The 22,258-nt window shown below is 30.9% G+C and overlaps 1 protein-coding gene across 3 annotated transcripts in view; it reads right to left on the reverse strand.

The window, feature by feature from the left end:
* The window catches only part of Nup98-96 (nuclear pore complex protein Nup98-96), a 177,682-nt gene that overhangs the window by 49,285 nt on the left and 106,139 nt on the right, over positions 1–22,258 (reverse strand). For all 3 annotated transcript variants that reach the window (XM_085818300.1, XM_085818299.1, XM_085818301.1), the window contains exons 15-18: positions 16,952–17,214; positions 10,107–10,223; positions 8,764–9,122; positions 4,005–4,144 (exon numbers count right to left, since the gene is read on the reverse strand). In XM_085818300.1, coding sequence (XP_085674426.1) covers positions 4,005–4,144; positions 8,764–9,122; positions 10,107–10,223; positions 16,952–17,214 — 879 coding nt within the window. The remainder of the gene's footprint in view (positions 1–4,004; positions 4,145–8,763; positions 9,123–10,106; positions 10,224–16,951; positions 17,215–22,258) is intronic.

Raw genomic sequence — 22,258 nt, forward strand, 5'->3', positions numbered from 1 at the left:
GTTTTCCAAAATGCATATTTTCGTCAAGTTGAAGGATTGGCTATGGGTAATCCTCTCAGTCCGGTACTTGCTGACATTTATATGCACTATTTTGAGATGAAATTGTTTGATAAATTATCTTTTCGTCTTTGGATTCGGTATGTTGACGACACTTTCGCACTTTTTGACGGTTATAAAGAGGATTTATCCGAGATTCTATCTATTATGAATTCAATTGATCCAGCCATCCAATTCACTCTTGAAATTGAATCCAACAATTCCCTCCCCTTCCTCGATATTCTTATAATCCGCAATGAAACCGATTTTAGCACCACTGTGTACCGTAAACCCTTTGCAGTTTGTTTACCACCCCATGCCAAGTCATGCCACCCTGTTAAGCAAAAAATGGCTTCTTTTTACTATTATGTTTTCCGCGCGCTAAAAGTTTGTTCTTCTGAATCTTTGCTTACCAATGAACTTAATTATTTGAGAGCAGTTGCGATTGACCGTGGATTTTCTCCCGTGATTATTGATAAAGCCGTCAAAAAAAAAAAAATTTTCAGATTCCCATCAAAGAAGACATTCCACTGTTAGAAATAATATCAATGACCTTGTCGTGCTTCCATTTTATCCTTCTGTTAGCTATAAAATTGCACGGATTCTCCAGAAATTCAATTTTCAAGTCGGTTTCTCCCCTATTAATAAAATTCACCCTTCGATTCTAAAAGATTTCGTTTCTGTCTTGAATTCTTGGGGAATTTATAGTATATCATGTCAGTGTGGTTTAAGATACAACCAAACAAAAAAGAGCGTTGAAGTTTCGTATCAAGGAACATGAATCTTATGTCAAAAAAGGGGAAATTAACAAGTCTTCAATAGCGTATCATAGCTGGACGTTTAACCATAATTTTGATTTTGGGTCTGCAAAAATCATCCAAAAGGCTTCTTCCATAGGTGACTTGGATTTTCTTGAGGCTTTTCACATTCACAAAGATTTAGAAAGTTTAGTTAATGATTTGAAGTCCAATCCAGTCCTTCCTAATGCCTTTAAAATTCTACTGTCTTAATTCAATTATTTTTGCCGATAGATGGCGTTACCTCCTCGCACTTGGTACTACCAGAGGGTATAAAAATCCGTTCAGTGGTTGCTTTCCATTATTTGAAGGTCAGATTTTGAGCGTAATGTGCATTTGCCCCTCGCTCCCTATTTTAACTTCGCTAATATTTCTTTATGCTTGATCAGACAGCCTGGCTCAGTAAAAGTAGGCGGCCAGTGCAACTCTGATTAAAAATCTAGTTATAACCACGTGCAGTGCTGATAAGCACCACGTGTTTCTGTGATTCCTATTTTCTTCTTTCTCCTGATGAAGAGGGACCTTTAGCTGCCCTCGAAATCGATTGAGTGTTTCATTATACCTACGCTAAATATAAGGTTGTTTTTTACGATTTTGAACTTTTAAATTATTGATAATTCTATTTTTAAAGCAAAAAATACACAATTTGCCAACATATAGAATAAAAAAGAACTGAGCTCATGGAGCCGAGTAACAGAGTGGATATATATGTTTATATATTTTGGATGCAGCCAATTGCACCCAAAAAGGCAGGTGCAAATCTATATGTTCTAGCAGTCCCACAGACAAAATTTCAGTGTTCTGAGGCAAAAACATCATTAAATTGCATTTGATAGCAGTAAAAATGGATATTTTTGATGAAATATGGTACCTGGAATTTTTCATAATTATAATACTTCCTTCACTTTGTACGAGGAAGTAAAAATCAGCATTACATTTGCAAATTTTCCAGGACTATTTTCGATGGTTTAACTACCAAACCATCTTTCTAAGCTGCTAAAGTACAAATTAGCAATGCTTGGTTCATTTGTATTTTGGCATCTGAGGAAGATGGTGCTGTAGTTAAACTTTCGAAATTAGTCCTGGAAAATTTGCAAATATAATGCTGATTTTTGTTATTCGACTTCTAAAATGGTCCTCTATTAGTTAAGAAAATGCACTTGTTACCTATATTTTGACAATTCATCTGGATGGGAAAAGTCTCCCTTTCTGATCATCATAACAAGCAAGAAGAATAAAACTGGACTTGCAAGTGCAAGTTCTTGAAAGAGAAAAAACATGGTTTTACACTGGTAGTTATAAGGAATTACAAATGGGGAAAAAACGCTTTTTTATCAGATCAGATCAAACCATTTGCTAACTGAACAGATATTTTTTTTTTTTATGACTGACTTGATGAATAAGATATGGAATGGGAAATGAATCTGGAACAGTGAGCAAAGATGGAGTGAAGAGCGGTAAGAATCGAGCGCAAAGTGGAATAGGAAGATTCAACTCAAATGAATCACAAACTCCATGGATTGATTTGTTTTAACTGTTGTTTTGAGATTCCCTAAAACCTCCTAAGAATACACGACTAACAATAAAATTCTAGAAGAAAAAAAAGTTAAAGTTCAGAAACGATAGAAATTAAACTCACTCTAAACATAAGACTTGCTGTGCACATTTCTGACAAGGGCAGGTATCTTAGTGGATGAACTCTAGAAAAGATATTGCTTTTTTGATTAATCACCTCTTACTCACTCAGTAAAGTGAACTGGTTCTTTGAATCAGTTCACAAGAGAACAGCACATCTTTATAAGGAAGAGGGTCAATTGAATGTTACTACTTGCTTTGTGAGGTGGCCAATGAGATCTACTAGTTTGGGATTCAGCCAGCCAGCAATTACAACAATAAAGACATTAAAAAAAATTTCCTTACAGAAAGAATAATATATCAAATAATGATTCTTGCAGTAGTAACAGATATAATGTTAAAAAAGGCCCCCCCCAATTTTTTTTTCTTCTTTTTATATCATAATTCTGATAAAATGTTAGTCTTTAATGCTACAATTTTATGTACTGTTTTATATATGATTTGGACACATTTCTGTACACTGAAATTAAGTACTTTTAAGAGCAATGTAAAAAAAAAAAAAAAGAAAGAAAGAAAGAAAGAGAGAGAGAAGGGCTTATTAGCCAATAGAAACTGAAGAAACTAAAGCTATTTATTGTGTCTAAACTAAAGCTATTATTAACTTCACTTTCAAATTTATAAGAATAAAATCTGCAAGTAGCATGCATTATTATTAAACCAAATCTAATAATTAACTTAATTATAAAACAAATTCAAGAATAAAATCAACTTTATAATTTCTTTTAAATAATTAGTATTAAATTATATAATTTTTTGAAACATTTGTATTTTAAACTTATAACAGTTCCACATAATTTAAAGAAGATTAGTTACTTTTTACTTAAATTTTACTAACAATTAGCTTTATACTGTTTCTTTCTTTTATGCCTCATTTCGTCATGTTTTCACTCATTCAGTCCAAAGGTTTATGCACATTTTATGTCTAGCATAAGTAAATTGAGAAGTAAAATAATAATCAGCATGACTCATAACAGAAGCTCGGTTGCTGCTTCCTTAGAGACAGAGAGCCACTTATAACAGATGCAAACATCAGCTGTACTTTGCCTGACCCAGTTAGTGTCATAACTTTGTGTAGATTTGATGGAGTCATAACCCAGTTAATATACAGTATTTAATATAAAGTTCCAATAAGCCACTGCAGCACTAGAGTTGACAGATTGTTTTAAAGTATGCCAAGTCTCATAACTTGTAAGGAATAAGGTCTTATGTTAATTTTTACATTTTAGAGTTTTACATTACATCCATAATAAGGATTAAGGAAGGGCAATAACTTACCTTAAAATGTAGAAATATCTTTTAAGGCTAAGAAGTTAATTACAAATAGTTAAATTATGTAGTTAGATACCCTTAGTTACAATAGATTATCATGGTTATTGCAGATACATTAAAGATTGCAAATCTCAGTAAAGTGATTATTTTAAAGAAATTAACTTTAAATTGCCCTTTTTAACTTCAGTTCACATCATGTTTATCAAAATAATAATAATAATAAAAAAAAATAAAATAAAATAAAATAAAATAAAAAATAAATATTACCTTTATGGGAGTATGACTAGTTTTATTAGTTGGCCATACATCTTCAAGAATGACTTCAGCTTTTCGGTTGAGGCCATCACCAACTGGAGGTTTTATGCTTTCGTCAGGGTAAACAGTAATCTCTTTTTTGCGGAAATGAACTGAAATAAAGGAATTTGAAACAAACTACTTAAAGAGTACATAAATATTATACACAGAATCTGCATGCTTTTGCGAATTTTTTAAAAATGATGAATGAAAGGTACAAATTATGCTTCTCAACTGAAAATGCAAAACTTAGGTTGACTAGGTAAGTGTATGCATGCAAGTAGGCACAGTATTTAAAGTAACTACTGCTAATAGTGTACATGATATTTTCAGCTCATTTATTAGCAGAAAGTCATTTCTCAGTTTATTAGCTCATTTGGACAATTTTCTGCTCTTTTTTTTCCTCACATTTAGTAAAATTAAAAACAGACAGTTAAAATGAGTAATCACTAATGCTTCGATTAGTGATTACTCATTTTAATGAATGAGTTATGAAATTGAATGAGTTATAAAATTGTTGGGAGACTTGAAGCAAGGTATACTGAAGAGCAGATTCAAATAGTGAACACCCAGTGTTAAATGCAACTTAGAGAAACAGTTTTAGGATCCTGGATCCATAGAGAGAAAAACATGGGCAAAGTTGACTAAGAGCCATGACTGGCAATGAAGATCAATATTTGTCCCTTTTAAAGAGGCATAAAAAAAGTACAAGAGCTTCTTAGCTCTCTCATGACGTCCATGTGGCCATAAGAAGACTCAAATTTCAAAGGTTACTGCTCCCAGAATGCTCCATGACAGAGGTTTGTTTGCAAGACCTGCTGTTTGGGTCCCACACTTTCCTGCACACAAAACAGCCCATTTCACACGATGCAGACGTCATCAATTTTAGACCAAACATCAGTGGGGTACTGTTTCCTACCCAGATGAGTCCTGATTCAACTTAAGCACTTATTCTTAACATAAGCTCATCTGATAAGAGCCAAGGACCTGTTAACATCCTCCAACATCAGGCAAAGGTACCAGTAGGCAGTGGAGGCTTGATGGTCTGGCATGTATCATGTTGGACAGAAGCATAGCATTTCAAGTCTTTCACAGAGGTTTTGTGACTACTGTAAAGTATAGGTAAAAGTTATCAAAGCTCTCTCTATGTTCACTTTTTCAGGAATGCAGTTGAGCCTCAGTTCATTTTTATTCACATAATAACTTGTCTACAAGGATAAACTGATGGACGAGTTTCTGAAAAGCGAGGATATTAATTGAATGGACAGAGAAATCTTCAGGCCTAAACTCTAGAGAACACGTCTGAGGTACTCTTGGGAAGACAACTGCAACTTGCCTTGCCCTTCCTAGAACCTAAAAACAGCACTGATACAGAAGTGAGACCAACTACTGCAGGGATTCATAAACTGTTTTATTTGCAGTATGAAGTCTAGTTGTGAGAGTTGTATGAATGTTAGAGGGGATTATTCATTAGGGAAAGAGCATGCTGTGAGCCCAAACAGCCAGCCCCTTTCACCTCTAAACCGAGTTTGAGCCCGAATGAGAGAAAGCTGTGTATATGGAGGGATATCCAAGGACTAATACATTATGAGCTTTTGAAACCTTTTTTTTTAAAAAAAAAAGTCAGTTTGGAGAAATTCTGCCTGCAATGGATGGTTTAAACAAAGCAGTCAAAGAAAATATGTTTAATAAGAAGCATATCATATTGCATCATAATACCAGACCACATACTGCTTTGATGACTTGCCAGAAAATCCCAGGGCTACATTGGCTTTGAAATTTTGTCTGCATTCGATTTAACTTACACATGTGAGCAAATATTTTCAAACATAAAATTTACTTTAAGAACAGAAATATAGTACCGAAAATTCAGATGCTTGTATTCATCTTAATACGACTATATGCCAGATTTGACTAAATTCTTATCACAAGTTCAGCATCAGAGGGGCCATCGAAATTGAAAAGAAAAATAAAGTTCATTCAGTTATGTTTGTTTTTATAATAATAATTATAGTTAAAATTTTAATTTTTATGTTTAAAGTGTAGTGTAAGTATTTTTTCAATAAAGTTATGCTTCCGTCTGCAGCATGTTACATCACTCTTTCTCTGCAATTTCTCTCCACTGCGAAAAACTTTGTCCAATCACTGCTCAGGATTAAAACAACGGTCTTTCTGAGCTTATAAATACGACTACAGTTAACATGCAGAACTTTTTTTCTTGCATAGGAAGGTCATGTCTCTTTGCTAAGGTCCTCTTTCTATTATCTGAAATGAAAACTGCATATATAGAAATTTTAAGCTACATTTAGCGCCCCTTATGTTGTACCACTTTGAGCAGAAATGTATAGCTGAAGAATTTTTCCTGTTAAAAATAACAATAATGTTTTAACGAGAAAGCCACTTGTAATTTTTATTCCAATCAGATCTATGCAACAGTTTTTTTCCGCCATTTCTAAAAAGCGACTGGTTTCATCTTCTCTAGTCAGCTCTCTGTTAAATTCCATCAATGTACCATGACTGCAAACCTCTAAAATATATATACATACTAAAATCATTATTAGCTTAACCTATAGAAGCAATGATAAATTGATTTTTTAGTACCTAGATGTCATTAAAGAGTTCTGGGTATTTATAGCAAAAATTAAGAATTCCGATTCTGAAAATTTCCTTTTTAAACAGTTTAATAATTAATAATCTTAGTTTTGGAATTTCTAAACTCTTGATTATATATAATGCATTACATCAATCTAGGTCTATAGGAAATTTCATTAAAATCTGCTCACATCCAGAGATAATCAACCAAATATGAAAATTCTCTAATTCTGAAGATTAGTGTGTATAAGTTCAAAATTATATTTTGCATACACTCAATATGTAAAATATACGATCTAACAGAAAGTTCCATCCAGTAATGTTTTTCAAGTTTCAATATGCATGCAGGTTTCAGTAGAGACATGTACAGCTGTCTCACTTCACTGCATTTATAAGTATCTGCATTTCTAACTTAGCTGAAACCAAAGTGTCTCATGTCATTATTAATTAACACACAATTGGGTAAATTTTGCTACTGATAAAAGTTCCTTTACGATACGGTATTTTGTACATATTTCAACAAGGAAGAAATGCTTCAGAAGCATTTAGTGACAGTTTTTGTTAGAGATGAAGTTTTGGATAGAAATGCAGCAGATGATTTGAAAAATTTAAAGCAGGTGATTTCAATCTTAATGATAAGCCATGCTGCAGATGCCCATCCTTTGTTGGTGACAATATTATCAAGACCATGGTTCAGTAAGATATGCCCCCCGGCAACACTGGAGATTGCGGCAAAGCTTAATTCAGCTCAACAAACCATTTTCACCATATTGGAAACTAGGATTAATCTATAAATATTTCAGATGGGTGCCTTACAAGTTAAATGGGAAAAAATTACATGATGAAATCGCCATATGCATATCTCTGCTTGTGTAGAACAAAAACTAACCCTTTTTGACTGGGAATAACTGGAATGATAACTGGGAATGAAAATTGTATTACTTAGAAAAACAATGTTAGGAAAAGAGCATGCTGTGAGCCCAAACAGCCAGCCCCCTCCACTTCTAAGCTGAGAAGTCAGCTTGGAGAAATACTGCCTGCAATGGATTATTTAAACAAAGCAGTCAAAGAAAATATGTTTAATAAGAGGCACATCCTAATACCAGACCACATACTGCTTTGATGACTTGCTAGAAAATCGCAGGGCTACAATGAGAAATTCTGCCACATCTACCATACTTCCAAACCTAGCATTCTCTGATTATCACTTGTTTCACTCCTTGTAAAAATATTTTAAGGGAGAAAAATTGAAAACTTAGGCAGATGTCAGCCAACCACTACTTGAGTTTGTCTAAGGATAAGACATTATTAAAAAGGGTATATACAAATTACCATTACACTGGTAAGAAGTCCTAAGTAATAATGGAAATTATAATGTGCAATAAATATTATTAAAGGTAGTAATATTTTCTTTCACTTCTTAAACAGACAAGATTTTATGGTAGGCCTTGAAAAAACAAAGAATGCTTAAAACAGTTACCAAAATTGCTTAAGACATCTTAGAATATTCTCACCTGACCTCTGACATACTAATTTAAAATATTACAGTATTGAAAAAATAGTGAATTCAAGGAAATACCTTAGGATAAAAATTGGGGGAAAAATTTTCCCCAAAAACTTTTGATAGGGGTATTAAAAAATTTAAGATAAAGATAAATACTTTACCCTAGATTCTTTAAACTAAACTCAGTGGCACATACAGCCCTAATGGGCCAAGGCCTGCAGTGCCCCGAAATCTGCTTTCTTGACCATGGGCCCCCGGGTGCATAAGCACATGCCCTGAACAAGTGGTCAGTTTCTCGCAGGACCCCCCAGTGTTTAGTTCCCAAGCAAACTTGGTATTCATTTTATCGACCCAAGAGATGGAAATCGAGGGATGAAAGGCTAAGTCGACCTTGCACAGCCCTGGATTCGAAACCCGGACCTGTGGTGCTGCTGCGCAATGCGCTAGCCCTAGATTCTTTACTCTGGCCAATAATTTAATGATTATGCTAAAAGGTATTAAATTAATAACATGTCATAAATTAGTACAATGCAGAATAATTTATTTACTAACATATTTAAAGGCTAAAAATTTATTATACTTATCAGAATAATAATTATAATTTATTATAATAAAAGGCTTTTATAAAATACATACCAATTTCATCAAGGTTGAGACCTGCAACATTAATAACACCAGGAAAAGTGACTCTTCCAAAACCTTCTCGTCCAATGGTAAAGTCTTTCACAAAACAATTTCCATTTTCATCAATGAGAGGAATAAGGTCAGGTAAAGGAGGTATAGTGTAATAGCCAGGTCTAGTTAAAATTATTCCTGTTTCATGAACTCTTTCTTTATAGCTTTCATTACTTTGTTTACTTTTCGAGGGTGTTTCTTCATTACAGCTATCTGTATGTCCAATATATGTTTCCTCAAAAGTATTCATTATGCGCTTAGTAAGTCGTTCTTTATTTGAATGCAGTTCAGCAATAGTGTCATTTGCATTGTCTTTCATACTAAAAAGAAAAATATGTAATAAATATTAGTAAATTTTCAACATTAAATATTATCAAAACAAAATCTCTTGTTTTTCATACAGAAACAGAATACTAAACTGTTAAATAAATACAGAAATTTCTCTCAGTTTATAGTAATTAGTAATTTATATTAATTAGTTAATGTAAGATTTTTATATATTATACACATTTACTATTTTTAATAGAATTAGGAAAGCAACAATTTGTAAAGTGAAACAACGCTTGTAGTGAATTAATGCAAAATGCCAAAACGAAATTAATAGTCCTTTTGGGCAAATTGCCCCTATGGACTAAAAAGCATCAATATGTCAAGTGCAGCCATATAACATTAATTCAAATCGAAATTTTCTGCAGTCAGGTTCTGTACTTTTTCCTAAAAATTTGTTTATGCTTGTAAAATAAAAATAATTAAACATTTTTCAAAACTTTTGTTTATATTCTTAATCTAATTTTCATTTTATGTGCAATTCTTTATATTATTATATTGTATACTGCTGAGAAAAATGTAAGGAGCTTGAAGAAGAAAACCCATTCCTGTTTAAATGAGGTCCATGCAAGAAAAAGTTTGGAATCCCTGACACAATGCATTATTCAGTAAAATTTTTGTGATTTACAATAATCAGATGTAGCTTACCTTTTGAATTCTCTTCATACAAAACCTATCTTCACAAATTAATCTTTCTTTCAAGGTCAATTTTTATTAACCCTTTCAGAATTTTAACACATAGGACTTTTTAAATACATTTTATTAATTTAGATAATACAAAAAGTAAACAATGAATTAAACCTATATTTTTATTACAGCTGCATTAGGAAAGAAATAACTTCCAAAATGGAAATTTTATCATGAAGTAATGCATCAGAATATGGTAATAATACACAGTATTTTCAAAATATTGCTAACAAACAGCAACTGCACAAGCTTTAGGCATAAAATTTAAAACAATAGTCATAAATGATTACCTATCATTCTTTTCAGAAAGGTGAATAGAATCATCCAAAATAGAAGGTGATTTCTCTGAAGAAACAGGAACTATATTACCACCTGATATATCTCTATTGAAGCTGTTAGCATCACTACTGCAAAAAAATATAAGACAATGTGAATCAGTTTTTAAAAATTACTTAAGCTTTTACATTATAAATTTGCTAATCCTGCCAGTTTTTTATATTAAATAAATTGCACAATTTTTTAAAATACATGAAATGAAAACAATTCTTCGAAAGTTTCAGTTTAGAGTACACAGAAGTTTATAAATCATGACAAAAAAAGGCTTCAAAAATAGTCAAACAGAAATATATCTGATGTTATATAGCTTTTATGGTCTGCTGTGGATGAAACAGATACCACAAAAATGTCTTTTCAATAGGATAGGGCTATCTGGTACACATTCAGCAAGGCTTTATGAAAAATTCCCTGGGATCTCCCATCCTAGGAATGAACAGGGGAAAAAAAAAAAAAAAAAAAGAAGAAGAAGAAGAAGCCTGTGAGGTCTTGTGACTTCACACATTAAAACTTCTTTCTATGGGCTTATAAAGCGCCACAAGTTTACGTGAACAAACTACAACAGTTCTTGAACTACAGAAAGGAATGTACAAGGTCTTTGGGAAAATCAATTGAGATATCTCTAAAAGAGTCACCATGAAATTTACTGACACAGTAACTGCCTGCGTATATATGTCAAATGTAATTTTCCGCTACATACTCAGTGTGTTTGCTGCAGAAGGAAATAAAACAGAAGTTTTGATTTTTTTACACAACTTTGGCCAAATGATAGCCTTTTTAAAATTTGCACAATTTATGAAATACCTTATATAGTTTTGGCATAATGTTACAAAATTTTAGCAAGTCAGAATGATAAAATATGTAAATATGGTACTTTAGAGCAGAAAAATTAGAATGATTTAATACTGATTCTTGAGAGAAATTTTATGAATTTTAAAGCAATGATGCAGATATCTTTCAAACTCTACTGGTGAAAAAAGCTAAGTTTAGATTAAAATAGTTATTTCATTGAAAGAATGTAAGTGTAATGATGAAAGGAATGATTCTGCAATACAGCAGTATAGATCATGTCCAAGGCCTTTTATGGAAGCAATTTCACTATAATATGAAATACCTTATATAGTTTTGGCATAATGTTACAAAATTTTAGCAAGTCAGAATGATAAAATATGTAAATATGGTACTTTAGAGCAGAAAAATTAGAATGATTTAATACTGATTCTTGAGAGAAATTTTATGAATTTTAAAGCAATGATGCAGATATCTTTCAAACTCTACTGGTGAAAAAAGCTAAGTTTAGATTAAAATAGTTATTTCATTGAAAGAATGTAAGTGTAATGATGAAAGGAATGATTCTGCAATACAGCAGTATAGATCATGTCCAAGGCCTTTTATGGAAGCAATTTCACTATAATAATGAACTGCATCGTAGACAAAAAGTAAAATGATGCATTAAATAGAAACTTCCTCCAAGTACAAGGAACAACTAGATTTTGTGTTTACAATTTCAACACAAGAGATTTGCATGCCTAATATTTCATACATGCATTTTAACAGGTTAAAGTCTTTGAATAAAATGACTTTTATAAGTACACAGAAAATCAAGTAACCCTTTCAAAATTCCTTTATTTATTCCTTTTTATTTAAATTCTTAAAGTCAATGCTATGTTTACTATCCTTTCATCATATTTACATATAATATTTATATGTGTTTAACATAGCCTCAAATAAAGGCTATAAAAATAATGTTCAACAATTTGAAATAACGTGCCTGCACTCTGTTTCCAATTAAAAAAAAAATATCCTTGCTATTACATTTTTGTCATCACAAAGTATGCAATCTACTGCTTTTAGTTTGCTATTTATTTTTTAGATGGCATTGCTAAAATTGGTTACTGTTTAAATATTCTCTCCCCCCTGTCATTTTATTATACTGGGTCATATAAAAAGTATTTGTGCTTTTTTGCCACTAGATGGTGTTGATGCCTATACATCCGGCAACGCTCACCTGATTGTCTCAAACGTACACGTGCTTTAAAAGGTGATATTCAGTTTCCATTGTTTGTGAAGATAGATTTTTAATTCATTGCTCATGTAAAAAGTTATATGAATTTGAAAATGAGTGAAATAGCTGAAGAAAGACACTATGTGATGCCTTTTTATTATAAAAAAAGATAAAAACGCTGCCAAACATGCTGAAAAATTTGTGAAGTGTACAGTGAGAATGCTGCGAGTGAACTCAGGACCCAAGAGTGGTTTGCTCGATTCCATTTTTTTTTTTTTTTTTTTTTTTTTTTTTTTTTTTTTTTTGCATATTTTAAATCTATATATATTGGAGAATTGAAAAATGCAATTTTCCTTTCTAGAAAATATTTTTTATATAGAATTTTATCATGAGAAACTAAGTTGCCAGAAAAACAAATTTCAGATGTTATCACCCAAAAAAATTTTTTAAAAATAAATTTCAGTCGAATTACAGTTAATTTTTATTTATCGCATAATATAAAAAGGTAAAATATATAAAATTTAAGAAAATATAAAGCACTGAGGAAAAAATATCTTAGAAATGCAGTTTAGTATGATAGAGTTCAAAACAGGGCTCAAAGGAAGGTCTAACTTCATAGTCTTTGCACCAGATTCAATAAATCTAATTATTAATCTAATCAATAAATATAATTAATGATTCAATAATTGGGAAGACTCAGATAACCAGCACTTGGCGCAATTTTTTCCGCCATCTTGAATCAGCGAAAATCAGCAAATCTTCGGAAGGATTTTTTTGATGCAAATGACGTCAAAAGACGCTTTGCAAAATTTCCCTCTTCAGCCTGATATAGGGAAGAAAGGCGTGCTAGGTGAAAATTGCTGAGGCTAAATATAGTAACGCGTTTGCGTTAAAAAAAGGTAAACAAAGCACATAGAACGAATTTAGTTATTGATGTGGTTAAGTTAATCTACATACTTTTTTTCACCTTAGTATTTTAGATTCTGATATATATAACTCCAACATTATTACCGTTTATACTTCTCTTTTTAATTCTGACCATTAATTTCTACAATTATTTATAATATTAGTTAAATATGTTTGAAACTATGGTCTTCATATAAATGCAGTAAAGATCATGCAAATGGAATATTTATCACGCAAGTAACGTTAAAAATTTTAAAAGATCAAATATACATGAATATACTACTTTAAAAAAATAAAACTTTCATTTCACACACATTACATTTTATGTTGATGAACTAAACCGATCGTTATAGATTTATTTTTACTCTCTATATTAAAATAACCTTATGTCAGCATTTTATATAGAATAAATATTTTATATAAAATTATTCATTCACATTATATTACAAATAAAATAAATTAGATAAATCAGATAAAATATTGAATTAAATGTATTATTTTAAAATTTAAGCTAAAAATATTTCAAACTAAAACACTGGTAAAGTACTGGAATAAAGGTTTAGTAGTAGACAGAAGAAAATGCAAAAATAAATATTAATAACTTCTTAAATATGAAGAAATTACAAATATTCCTAAGTTACAGAAATAAAAATTTTAATATAAATAAAAAATAGTAATTCAAATATGCAAATATCAATAAATGGAATAGATAAAAATTTAATTGAAAAAATACTTGCTTTGGCAGGTGATTCCTTTTGAAGTGTTACACACAGAGCACTGAACCAAAATAATGTAGGTTCAGAGGTTAAAGTTCATGGGGTTTTGCGCCTACGTCATTTCGCGAAAAATCGGTTCCCAGTTAATAATCGATATTTCGTAGAAAAATTTGTTTGATCAAAATTACTAACATAAACAGTAAAAATGTATATAAATGTATTATATATTTTTATTTGTTAACATAATTTTGCATTAATAAGTAACAGATATTTTTTCGATAATAAAAGTTTTTGCAAAAATTAAATTTGATAGATGACTGTGCAATAAAAGTGTTCCTTTTTTTTAATATGTGTGTCTTTAATGTTGTTTATAAATAAACTGAATGAAAAGGTAGGTATTTGAATTTAATAACTAAATCGGCAATAAACTGGATTCCACAAAGCAAATAGTACGGTGCAGCTTAACCGTAACCGTTCATTGAAATAACCTTGACTTAGAAATACATAGCAGTTGCAAAATAAGACATCTGTCTCTTTTTTTTTTTAAAAAAAAAAAATTCCCGTTTTTTTCACAGGTTTTCAAAACCCAGCTTCTTTTGAATTTATTAGCATGGAAGCAGAATTTTTTTCCCTTCGTCTTAAAATATGAAAATAGTTTTCATGTAGGTAAACAAAGAAATGTAATCCTTAATTGCATAATTGCAGGGAAACAAGATTTCTAACAATATATTTCACGAATATATTTTGGTTATGTATTTGTTGCAAAAATTTCAATATTTATATTCATTGCCATTAAAAACTAATATGAGTAAACCCACAGCAGAAAAATCTATGAAGATAAATCTTATTCAAAGATTTGATGATATAAATTTAATTAACTTTTATTTGTTTATCTGTGAAAGAATTTTGCTCATGTTTTGTATAATAGTTTAAATTTTTTACTGATACACTGAACTCCCCAAAATCCTCTATGTAAAGAAATCAATGAAATATACTTGACATAGAAAAGTAGCAGAATATTGTTTCTTTAATATTTTACATTAACTTATTAGCATTTCAAAGTCTTATAAGCATTTTATTTCAATATAAGCTTGATTAGAATGGATTAAAAAAATGCTTGTATGATACAGAGTGTTTGTCAGCGAGATAGTGGTAAAACTGTTGCACACTGGTAGTTCGTCTTGGAGTTCGACTAACGGATTTCCGCCATCTTAAGCAAATAACCCGCGAGTGCTTTTCTTATTCTAAATAATTCATGTTAGGAGTACAATTAATTTATTTAGAAATTAATTCCTGTTTGTTAAGGCTAGATAAATAACACCTATATACTTAAATATTAAGTAATTTAGAAAATAATTTATAAGGTAATTAAATGGCAACTGGGAGCCCAGTATTAATTATTAATATTATTTAAATAGTTATCAATTAATTTTGTAATACTTAATTATTTAATTTTTAAATCATTAATAATTTTAATAGTAATTTTATTTTCTAAAATTTTTTTAGTATAGCGAATGGTTTATGGCAACTTGAAGCCTGTCTCCGGTAATTAAATAGTTATGATTTTAATAGTCTAATAAATAATAATATTTTGTTCTAATAAAATAATTAAATAGCGAATGATCATACGGAACAACAAACAGCATATGAGCGTATGCACCATGTCTGCTGACAAAGTTACGTGATCAGCACGACAATTCATCTGCAAAGTCATATGATAGCCAAAGCAAAAGTATTTACATATAGAAAGAAAATATACCTTCCCTTTCTCCCTAGCATAGTGAAGATCTAAACTAGCAACCTAAACTGTCCCCCCATTGTATGGCGCGTATCGCCCAAGTTGCCAAACGCGATTTCAGGAAGTTCGCCAAGTGCTGGTTATCTGAGTATCCCCCAATAATTTAATTAAATAAACAAGATAATCGCTGAATGTTTTCTAGCAGCCATTTCTGTAGGAATAAAGTGGAGCATGAGTAGTAATACCACGTGTCTTCAAACTCTGCAATTTTGTGGACAACTAACAATATCTGTTGGCCAAAGCGTAAAGTAAATGTCTAATACTGTATATTTATTTCAGTGGTTAAATGGGGAAAAATGGGATGCGCTCCTCAACAAAGGAAGAAAAACAAATTCCCGTGGAAAGCGTAGGTTGAGCAGACATTGCTACATTTGATTTGCCCTTGGAAATCGCGGGATGAGCAGCCAGAGGGTTAAGTAAATATTGCAGTTTAAAACACAGTTTGCTCAATTAAAAGCAATTTAGGAGTGATCTGGCAAAGCTCCTGCCACTGCCTATAACTCCTGCTATTTAATCCCACCAATAATTCATTTCTTGAAACAGTCTTGATGAGTTTTAAAGTCTTCTAGATCAGTTATAGCTTAATGGTGGCCTGAAAGTCATTTATGGCCCATAACAATTTATTCATGAGCTAAGAAATAAACAGATTGGGGAACCAGACCTATTTAACAGCCATGTGAGCCAATGAACATGATTATAGTTAGTTAACATCATCTACATTTTTAATATTAAATTGATAATAATTCGTCCTTTCAACAGTAACCATTAAGACTCAGTAGCACTCCATCAGTTTCAATTGATCATCAATATTTTAGACAGAAAACATCAGAGTTAAGTCAGTAATTTTGCAAAAGTAATTACCAGATTATAAAATAGAATATTTTAAAAATATAAAATATGCTTAGTGTAACTATGATATTTCTGCCTTCTGAAGATAGTGTTTGATTTAACTGAAGGACTATCTCATTAATTTATATTATTAGATATCACCACTGATAATCAGCATACATTTATATTATAAGATATCATCACTGTTAATCAGGGTAGATACGTCCCAAGCATTCTGCTTCCCTATAAACATATAGTATACTTACTTTCTATTTTTAGTAATATGTAATTATCAAAAAATGTAGAATATCTAATTAAATTAGATCTGGGACATATCTATCCAGTATATCTTTTTTAGGGTTGATGCTTTTCAGAGATGAAGGTCGGTGACCGTAGAATAAAATTGTAGAGTACACTACTACTTTACTACCACCCCTGAATCACATCTCAGACCAAATGTGATTCATAATATGGGATATTAACAATTTTAATACAGTCATATAAAAATTATTGAATTATTAAAAGAAAATGCAGAAAAATTATTTATACTTGTCTGTTACATCTACAGTTAAAGGCACTGGTTGCTGGGATGAATTGTCACTTCTGTCAGACAAGCTGTTTTCTGGTCTGTTCAAGGATATAGATACATTAATACGTGTAGACTGATTAGGTGAAAAGTTCGATGTTAAAGTGACAGTTGACTGATTACTGCCAATATTTTTCAGAACCAGTTTCTTAACACTTCTTTTAGGCATAAATGCAATGTTACTCAGACTAGGTTCTTCATCTTCTAATCCATCAAAGAGAAGTGCCTACAAAAGAAAAATTCCTAATAATTACAGTACATTAATTTAATTAGGCTAGCTAAACTAGATACAAAAGCTTTTAGAGAAACGCGAATATTATGCAAAGCTTTTTAAAATGAAATTTTTCTAAATTAAAATAACACCAATTTCCTAATATGAAAGGCATTTATAAAAGGATGGAGTTAAAAAGTAATATGTCATTTTTATATAAGTTGTAGATTAAAATAATGCATTACTCATCAACTACATCCAGTGCATTCATGAATTAATCTAACGATTAAGTAAAAATTGATAAAGAGTTGCCAACTTTATTCATGATTTAAAATTATATTCATGTACCAACTTCTTTTATCTTGAGACTACAGCCAAATCTCAATTATCCAAAGCTGAATAAACCATGTCCCAGCTTTTTTTAAAATAAGAGAAATTTACTGGAAGAAGATGGGAAAATTAATGCCGCAAAACATTAGTGTAAAACAAAAATGTCTAATGCTATAGTCATCAATCTTCTGCTCATTAAATTTCTATATTGCCATTTATAACTGAAGTTTCTTCATTGTTAGTGACATTTATTCTTTTGCATTTTATTACCCATTACCCCCTTTTCTTTTTGAATATTTATTATTATTTTTTAATATTTTACATAACCAAGTAATTTTCTTGCCAGATTAAACTGCTTAAAAATATAAATAAATTGTCAATGGGTCATTTCCTCCTTCTCGTGTTTCTTTAACTGCACTCAGATTAACCATGGATGTTATCCCGAGCATTATTTTGTTAATTGGGAGTTGGTTGCAGATGTCTTGAACTTCTGCTTATGCCAATGTTTCTGCTAAGTACTATTTTGATACCACAGTTCATCTGATAAGACATCATTTTATGAACATTGCATTTTTATTGAGAATCAAGACATAACGAGTTTCTTTAACAAATTCCGCAACTAATAAAGGATTTAAAAATCATAACTGCCATCTATGAAATATAAAAAATCAGGAGTTTCTGGGAGGTTTTCTTGATGTGCAGTGGCACCACTTAAAGAAAGTCTAAATTGACTTGCAGCTTTGCAAAAGTAGCTTTGTGATTTGTATTCATGGCTGATTTTGCAATAAGAAAATACTTTTACGAGAATTTCATAATTTAAAATTCAGATTATTCAATTACTTATATGACTCTAATATAATATATATATATATTTAATTAGATATTCTAAATTTTACATTCTTTGGTAAAATTCCTTTTTGTATTTTTTTAAAAACTTTTATGTTAAGTAAATCCTAAGTACAGATAGAAATATCACCACTGATAATCAGTATACATTTATATTATAAGATATCATCACTGTTAATCAGGGTAGATACGTCCCAAGCATTCTGATTCCCTATAAACATATAGTATACTTACTTTCTATTTTTAGTAATATGTAATTATCAAAAAATGTAGAATATCTAATTAAATTAGATCTGGGACGTATCTATCCAGTATATCTTTTTTAGGGTTAATGCTTTTCAGAGATGAAGGTCGGTGACCGTAGAATAAAATTGTAGAGTACACTACTACTTTACTACCACCCCTAAATCACATCTCAGACCAAAAGTGATTCATAATATGGGATATTTCACATTTTTATTTTCATCATGTTTAAAAAGTCTTCAAAGACTTTTTAAACATGATGAAAATAAAATTAACCAATGTACAGAATGATTATAAAATAACTTTCCCTGTCTGAAGGCATCTGCAGTTACAACTAATGAATGGGATGACACCAAATTTCATATACAGACAGCAGAAGGCATGGAGAGATATATTCCATGGAAAAAAAAGAATTAGTAACAAAAGGCAGAAGAAATATTGGCACTGTTGTAACACAGGCACGTAGTGTGCTTTACTCATGAAGCTATTTTACAATAGGAAGTCTAATGTTGCTGCAGCTCTTAGGGAATTTAGAAGTCTTAATAATCAACTTAAAGGTTCAGTTCAGTGTCTCTTATAGCACCAAGAGGCATGAGGGAAAAAAAAAAAAAAAGAGAGAGAGAGAGAGAGAGAAAGAAATTGGATCATTTAGCACTCAGGCTGGCAGAGGACGAAAAACAGTAGTAGGCAACACAATAACAGATCCTGCCACTGTAGCATTCGATGATACAAGGACTAGCAGTGGTCCATGTGCTGGTGCAACAATTCACCTAACTGATATGCCTTATGTTACTGTTGGGAAAATCTCACGGAAAATGCTGCATTTCTATCCATATAAGATTAGTAGTGTGCAAGAACTAAGAATACCAGATTATGGTAAGCATCTGACTTTCATGCTAAATGGAAATCAATAATTACTGGCCATAGAATATACTGCGGGGAGATGAGGCTCATTTTTATCTAAATGGTTCGATCAAGTCTCACTACAATCACATTGCTACTTTTGTATGGTGCAAAAGTAGCTTTGTGATCTGTATTCATGGCTGATTTTGCAATAAGAAAATACTTTTATGAGCATACCACTCCTACAGGTCGTGTTACCTGCATAACCACCAGTAAGGAATATTCACAAATGCTGAGAACTTTTGTCCTTCTTGAACTGCAGCAAATACGGTGCTCGGACTCAGCAATTTTTATGCAAGATGGAGCATGGTCACAACATATTCTTTGTTCAGTACAGAACCTTTTACTTGAGCATTTAGGTAATTAGCCAAAAATTTCCAGTGGAATGACAGCCTTGTTCCCCAGACTCACCCGACGTGAATTTTGGTTGTGGAAGTACTTTAAATCTGTTGTATATATTAGTGGCATTACAAACTTAAGTTCTTTGAAAGCAAACATAAGATGTACTGCTACAAATATCCAAACTGACATCTTACCTCCAGCAACAGAGAACACGGTACACTGCATGCAATATCTTATGCACAAGTAAAGTCAGAAAGTTCGAAAATGTTGCACGTAGTCCAGGGTATCCTAATGTTCATTAATAAAAGAGTTTTTCCCCATGAGTTTAGTACAGCATGTCACTTATTTCCATATGTGCATTTTTTATTACTGAAGAATTAATGATATTTTGTGTAATCCTTTTTGATGTACTCATTACTGACATATTTTCAGTTCTGACAATGCCAAAATCTCTCCAAACAATAACTTTCGGTACTTATTTATTATTATTTTTGAAATCATCTCTCCATGCCTTCCACAGACTGTATATGAAATTTTGTTTCATTCTATTTAGTTTTAGCTGCTGATGCTACCCTGTACGTATTAATGTGTAGATAAACTTAGCAATGTATCCTATACTGACTTAAAACTAAACCAAAAACAAATATAATAAAAATTAGTTGAATTTTTATAAAAAAATTCTACAAATACCTAAATAGTTAGAAAACAAAAAATTTTAGAACATTTGTACAAATACTATAATTAGACAGTAATTTGTAGAACTAAAAAAATTTAGATGAAATAAAATTTAAAATGAAAAATTATGCTGCAAATTACTATGCATCAGGAAATGAAATTCGTGCACTTTAGTTTCATAAATCCAATTTAATTTTGAAAAAGACTTTCCTTACTAAAGGCAAAGAATTAAAAATTAGGAGATGTAGCTAAAAAAACTAGGAGTTTTCAGCAAATCTGGTATGGTTGGCAGCTACAAAATATCAACAGAAATAATATGAAAATTCAAATTTCCCTCTCATTAAATGATTTTCAAAATCATTAGATAATCAGACAAATCAAAGATAAAAAATTACACGTATGACATTTTAGCTAAGCCACTTGTCATCATTTACAACACATTTTCCATTTTATTCTTAAAATTTCTTGCATTTTTTATGCAACTTCCCTTAAAATTTTGTTTACTTGCTTCCCCAAAATATGATTTTTTGAATCTGAAATCAATTGTTTTTCCTATTTTACCTACAAAAGAAAAGCAAGCTGTTAACCTCTTAACTTGTGCACGAAAATACTTGTATACCTTATAAATTTAAAATGAAAATAAATTTGTTACATTGAGTTAGTCACACATATGGCCACAAAATGGCACAAGAAGTTTATTTTGATTGGTTTTATAGCTACATGAAGTGGTCTAAAGAGGGCAAGGTTAGTAGTTTTAATAGCCATGTGCTCATACTATTCTATATTATACTCATCCCCCCATTTTGGAGAGTTATGAAGAATTTTATACATAATTTAGAGGGTTAGAGAGCAACATTTCTGATACTGACAGCATAAGTGAAGCAACAACAGATCAAGAAAATTATTCTAGCGATGTTAGTTTTTCCAGCATCAGATTATGGCAGAAACCGACTTGAGTGCAGTGTTGCCTCTCGCACCCCAAATAGTCTGACAATTAGAAAGAATGTTATAGAAATGAAATTATTATTATTACAAACAAAATATTTGCATCTAAGAAAATTTTTATTCTATATGCTGCTTTTTTAAAAGCAACGAGGGTACTCAGAATTTTAATATGACCTCTTTTCAGCACTCTCTAATTAACTCTTATGTGAATAATTTGTCAAATTGTTTGCAATAATCTATACTCATAATAAAGTTTAAAATTCAGCAATAAAAAAACTTTCATTTCAAATTTTAAACCATCTGAAAAATGCTCTTTTTTCTTTGCATGCATATACATGTTTACTGGTGGCAATTAAGAATTAATCACAGCATTTCAGTTATTAATTACATACTATTTACAGTTAGTCCATTATTTAAAACAATTGCTTCTATATCCTTCTTAATAATTTAAAAATTATTTTGATCACCATGATTATATTCTGCTAATTTTCGAGTTTGATTGGGTTGTACCTCTTCTAAAATTATGTTTTGTAAGAATTAAAACCAAAGCAAAAGGAAAATAAATAAATAAATAAATAAAATATTTACTGCAATTATCTCATAAAATTATTTGTGATTCAAATGAAGTACCAAATTAAGCTAACTGATGTTATGAATATTTTTCAAACAACTTCAAGAATTTTCAACATATTATCTGATTCGTACGTTTTCAGTATTTTAATCTGTCTAAAATTATCTTATTAAAACTGAGAGGAGAGGAAATTATACTTCCTTC

This window comes from Stegodyphus dumicola, chromosome 6, assembly GCF_044657685.1.
Source record: "Stegodyphus dumicola isolate Sdum_Otavi_A_Nest chromosome 6, ASM4465768v1".
Taxonomy (NCBI): domain Eukaryota; kingdom Metazoa; phylum Arthropoda; class Arachnida; order Araneae; family Eresidae; genus Stegodyphus; species Stegodyphus dumicola.